The 5,943-nt window shown below is 44.0% G+C and overlaps 1 protein-coding gene across 1 annotated transcript; it reads right to left on the reverse strand.

Moving 5' to 3' along the window:
* Positions 1–3,567: 3,567 nt before the first annotated feature.
* Positions 3,568–5,130, reverse strand: LOC114704685 (putative UDP-GlcNAc:betaGal beta-1,3-N-acetylglucosaminyltransferase LOC100288842). Its single transcript, XM_028886049.2, has one exon. The coding sequence runs from the start codon at positions 4,776–4,778 to the stop codon at positions 3,846–3,848; it is 933 nt and encodes a 310-aa protein (XP_028741882.2). The 5' UTR covers positions 4,779–5,130; the 3' UTR covers positions 3,568–3,845.
* Between the last annotated feature and the right edge of the window lie 813 nt (positions 5,131–5,943).

Here is a 5,943-nt window from a genome sequence, read left to right on the forward strand (position 1 = left end):
TGATTTTTGTTTTGTTTTGTTTTGTTTTTCAATACAGGGTTTCAGGGTTTCTCTGTGTAACCCTGGCTGTCCTAGAACTCACTCTGTAGACCAGTCTGGCCTCAAACTCAGAGACCTGCCTACCTCTGTCTCCCTAGTGCTGGTATCAAAGGCGTGTGTCACTACTACCTACCCAGCAAGAAACAATTCAAAACCAAGAAAAAAAAACCTAAATTTGATATTTCTCAAGAGAAGATGTACAAATGGCCAATGGAGCTGGGCACAGTGATGTGATCTGGTAGTCCCAGCTACTCAGAGGCGGAGGTGGTTGGGCCCAGGAATTCAAGATCAGCCTGGGCAACCTAGCATGACCCTACCTCAAAAAAATCCACAAAAGCAAATGTCACAAATGGCCAAGGTAAGTGAAGAAACAGTTGCCATTACTAACCATCAGGAAAATGCAAACTAGCTCTACCGTGAGAGTCTGCCTTCTACCTTTTAGATGGGCTAATGTACAAGAGGAAAAGGTAAGCAATGATGAGGATGGGGAGGAAAGGAGCCCTTCACATCACCGGAATGAATGTACATGGGATAGCCATCCTGGAAAACAATGTGGCAGTTCCTCAAAAATGAAAGTTAGGACTAAGGTGTGGTCCAGAAGTCTCCCTTTGAATATATCCTCAAAGGACATAAAATCAGGATGTTTACACTGCTATAACCATTGCAACATGATCCACAACAGTCAGAATCTGTAACCAGCCTAAGTGTCCATCAACAGATGAACAGATCAAGAAAATGTACCCAGGGCTGGCGGGACAGCCCAGGGGGTGAGGGCATCTGCTGCCAAGCCTGATGACCCAAGTTTGGTCTACAAGACCACAGATCTGCCAGACTGTTCCCTGGTGTGTTTATGTGTACATACACATGTGGTGGTATTCTAATTGTACTGAAATGTGATTTTGATTGTATGTTAATAAATAAAGTTGCCCAGGGGTGAGAGCTATTAGAGCCATAGACAGAGTGTGGCGGTGGTGGCACACGCCTTTAATCCCATAGATCTCTGTGTGTTCAGGGATACAGCCAGCATTGGAGACATATGCCTTTAAGACCTAGGAGGCTATACATTCAGACAGTGACGAGGCAGTCACGTGTTTGGGTTTACAACCAATGAGAAGGCAGTATGACTGGAAAATCGACTTACACACAGGAAATAGCTCTCTTTCGAGAAGCTGGGACACAGCAGGAGGAAGGGTGAGATTTTAGCTCTGAGTTCTGACCTCTTGGCTTTCTCTTTTACATTGTTTCTGTGTTTCTTATTTAATAAGACGGTTGGTTACATCTACATACACACACTAATAAAAAGAGGGAAATGTGGATGGCTGTCACAAGGGAATATAATTTCTCCTTAAGAAAGACCTATCCCTGGGGCCATGATGATATCCAAGCCCAGGCTGCTGATGAGGATCATGTCTGGGTCTGTGGTCCTGCCATAGCCGGGGGTCTGTATTGATGTCCATGGCCCATGGTAACACCAAAGACCACAAGGATGCCCGAGATCTAGGCTGCAATCTGCGGCCATGTTGGTATCTAAAGGCTGTGCCACCACAGGGGCCATGATGATCTGGGTGGCCCTGTACTGCCACCACAGGGCCATGGTGTTGTCTGGGCCTGGGCTGCTGCCTAGGGCCATAGGGCCATATCTGGGTCCATGGCCCTACTGTAGCCAGGGTCTGAGTTGATGTCTGAGGCTCCTATTATCACCAAGGACTATGTGGATGTCTGGGGTCTAGACAGTCACCTGAGACCATGTTGGTGTTTGAGGGTTGCCACCAAGGCCATACTCATCTGAGTGACCTGTACTGTCACCAGGGCCATGGTGACATCTTGCCCGAGCTGCTGCTAAGGGCCATGTCTGGGTCTGTGTTCCTGCTGCAGCTGGGGTCTGTGATGATGTCCGCGGCCTGTCTTGCCACAGGGGGTCATCGGAACCATGCCTGATGAAATCTGAGGACTGTGCTGGACACTGGACACTGGGCAGGAAAGCTGCCCCTCTCACCACCATTCCCCACTTGGGAGAGCTGAGCCCCACCCCTCACCACAGGCATGGGAGAGCTGGCCCTGCCCCTCACCTGAGGGGGGTGGTCCCAGTGGCCCAGACCAACCAGCTTAGCTACCACCCAGACCCACATCCTGGGCCTTGGCTTGGCCCACCCTAACATCCACCCATCTCTGACCTGCTGGAGTGTGGGAAGGGACTGGGCCCGCGATAACCATAGGATCTCCAATGACTTGGTGCAATGTCTGAGAGGCATTTCGGTGAGGATCCAGTGATGATGGTGTGCCAGGATCCTTGAACCGGACCAATGGCTCCTTGCAATGAACGTTCTGTGAGTGGAGCTGATTGGACAAAAGGTGTCTGTGTGACACACCAGAGCACCCAGTGCCACTAGGAGGAAGAAAGAGGTGTTGGAAAGACGGAGGAGCCAGGTGGTTTTTGTTTTGTTTTTTAGTTGACTTTTGAGGGGGTTCTTTTGGTGGAATGCTGCAGGGGTGAGGAGAGTATGTGAGGAACTGGGAGGTGAGCAGGATTGGGTACATGATGTGAAATTCTCAAACACTCAATAAAGAATTATGTTTTCTTAAAAAAAAAAAAAAAACCCAAAGACTATCGTTTACACAAACATGGAGAAGGAAGAGGACACCATGGTGAGTGAAACAGGCCAAGCACAAGAGCAAATAGCCACATTTTCATTCACATATGCAGTGTAAAAATGCCAAACTTGGTATAATGATCGTTTCTAGATTCAGAGGGTTGTTAGTCAAAGGACCAAACAATATCAGTTTGATAGGAATAAGTTCAGGAAATCTATTATACTTCACAATAATGATAGTTAATGTAGATAGATAGATAGATGGATAGATAGATAGATAGATAGATAGATAGGTAGGTAGATAGATAGATAGATAGATAGATAGATAGATAGATAGATAGATAGATATAGATAGATAGATAGATGAATGGATGGGTGAATGGATAGAAATATATATACATATAAACTGCTGGGAGCATACATTTTTAAGTTTTTAACCACAAAAAGTATGTAAGGAAACCTATGTTAAATAAATGGATTTAGGCATTCCAGAATGTATACCTATTTATTACTTGTAAAGGCCAGTGAGATGGGTCGAGTGGGTAAGGGTAATTACTGCCAAGTCTAGTGATTTGAGTTCTGTTCATAGAACGCACAGGTTGGAAGGAGAGAACTAACGCCTCTTGCTCTTTGACCTCCATATAATGCCCTGTGACACACACACACACACACACACATATATATATATATATATATATATATATATATATATATATACATGTGCATGCACACACACACAAAATAAACAAATGTAAAAAAATTGAAATATGTAACTCTATTACACAATATATGTTATAATGAAATTTAATATTCTCTCCCTTTTTTTTCTCAAGACAGAGTTTCTCTGTGTAGCTTTGGAACCTGTCCTGGAACTCACTCTGTAGACCAGGCTGACCTCAAACTCATGGAGGTCCTCCTACCTCTGCCTCCTCATGCTGGGATTAAAGGTGTGTGCCACCACCACCTGGCTAATGTTCTCTCTTTTCTGAAAGATTTTATTTTGAAAAGAATCACACCATACTAATCTAAATGTCTTAAAACATCAAAAACAAGGTGTCAAGATTGGGTACATCAGAGCACTAAGAACATTTTGTGGTTTTGCTAGGTATGAATAATGATTCAGATTGCTCCATGACTTGGGGACATAGAGTTGCTTTCTATAATGGGCCAACAGCAATTTAAAAACAAGAGACTTAAAAGGAAAGCAAGTGACTACTATTCACCAAAGTGCACAGCACTGCCTTGCACAGTCCCCACACGAAAACGTCTAAAGCTGTTGAGGTATGTCAGAAGTTTGCAGGAAATGAGCCCATAGTAAGTCTCAAACAATGAACACTCTTTCCCATCATTCATTTCTCTCCATGCCAGGGATGTTTCAGCATCCGTAGCTTCTGAAGATGTAAAGATGAACTTGTAGCAACATCTGTTATACACAATGTGTCTTTTCCCAGAAAACCTTGAGCTGTGGATGGGTATAAGGCCAACCAGCTTAGCACAGATCCCTACAAATACATCAGCAGGTACCATTATAGGTGCTTCATTCAATACCACATACACCATCTGAGCCACATCTTGGGACATTATAAAGGCCTCACCACTGCAGTAGTCTGGGTAATATTTTTCTGGGTACTCACTAAGAGGAACAAATTCTTGGCTGTGGGGGTTTCTGTTAGGTATATCCTGGTGAATAACCCTTCCTACATAGATACCTTCCAAGTGTTCTTTTAGACTGAGGAGATAGTCTACCAAGCCTGGTAGATTGACAAACATTTCTTCATCAACTTTGAGGATGAACAGGGCATTAGGACAGAAGGCCACAGCCCACTGAGTCATTGAGATGACCTTCAGGGTTTGGTTTTCAGAACTGTCCAAGAAGATCCCTTCAATGATATCGTTATTCTTCCGAGACTCTATGTCTATTTCTTCCTGGGTAGTTAACAGAGCTGGCATTCCCAGAGCAAACAGTGTGAGAATTGGATATCCTTGGACACTGGTCACACTACCCCAGGTTTTCCTGATGAGCTCCCGTCTTGTTCCATTCTCTGGGCTACTGAAGATAAGAGAGAGCAGGAAGATGGTTTTCCCATTACATGCCTCCGGCTGGCTCAGAACATAATACTTGGAAAGATTGCTTCTTACAGATTCCATGTTCAGTTTTCTTGCCTTGTTCTTAATTTCAAGAATTTTGATATCGACATGAGGCAAAGACCGTAAAAAGTATTCTGCACAAAGTCAGCTCCAAAGAGCAAGGCATGAAACAGTACGACATTAAACAGAATGAAACACCACTGGTGAGTCCGAAGTCTGCAGAATGTCACCTAAGTAAGACAAAGAGTTAGGCGCCTTCATTTCCATCCCTGTTTATTCCACCCACCAACCCTGAAGGGGCTTCTCACAGTACTCAGCAGCACATTCTATATAAGCGTTTATTATTATAACCTCTCTTCTAGATTGCAGTCTCCCGGGTCACAAGCCATATGTGTCTCTCTTCTCCAGTGTTTTCCAGAAAGTGGCTACGGAGCCCAATGTTAGCTGTTTACTTCCTTGTTTGAGTGGAAGTTCAGTTTATATATGTATATATACACTAGATACTATGTGAGACACTGGAGATACAAAGATACAAAGAAGCATCAGGCATAGATATATACTGATAACACATATAAAGTGATACCATTGTGATTAAAACCTACAGGGAACATACATATAGTTCTTTCTCAAATGGAAGCACTTAGATCGATTTCCTCTCTAATTACAAAAGTCAAGAATAGTTTTCCATGAGGTGGTCGCTTTGGATGTCCTGACTACTCACACCCTGGCTATTTATCAGACATTTACAGTTTAGAATAACTTTCAATTTACTCTAATACTGAACTAGAATCTGTTTTGACTGACTCTCATAACCCATCTGACATGCTTATCGATGTGGGTAGATTCTTATTATCCTCAGAGCGCATTCTCTTCAGAACCCGAGGTGGACCTGTGCCAAGCTTACTCCACCTCACCCAGAGGGAGGGAAGTGGAGTGTCCATCCAGAGGGAGCATGCAGAATTGTAACAGAGTTAGGGAACTTTCAAGGATTCAAACTGTCTGTTAGAACCTTACTGTTACAATGAGCTGCCTCGTACTGAGCAGTTGCTGTGTGCCAGCCACTATGCTGGGCACTTTATGCTTACGACGTTTAGCCCCAGTGAAACCCCTCTCAGATAGACTAACTTCCAAATTTAGACCAGCACCTGAGAGGTTTGATAATTTGCCCAAGAGAACGCTGTGGGTAAGAGACTGAGATAGGCTCAGAATTCGAACTCGAATCTGT

The sequence above is a fragment of the Peromyscus leucopus genome, chromosome 4, assembly GCF_004664715.2.
Source record: "Peromyscus leucopus breed LL Stock chromosome 4, UCI_PerLeu_2.1, whole genome shotgun sequence".
NCBI lineage: Eukaryota > Metazoa > Chordata > Mammalia > Rodentia > Cricetidae > Peromyscus > Peromyscus leucopus.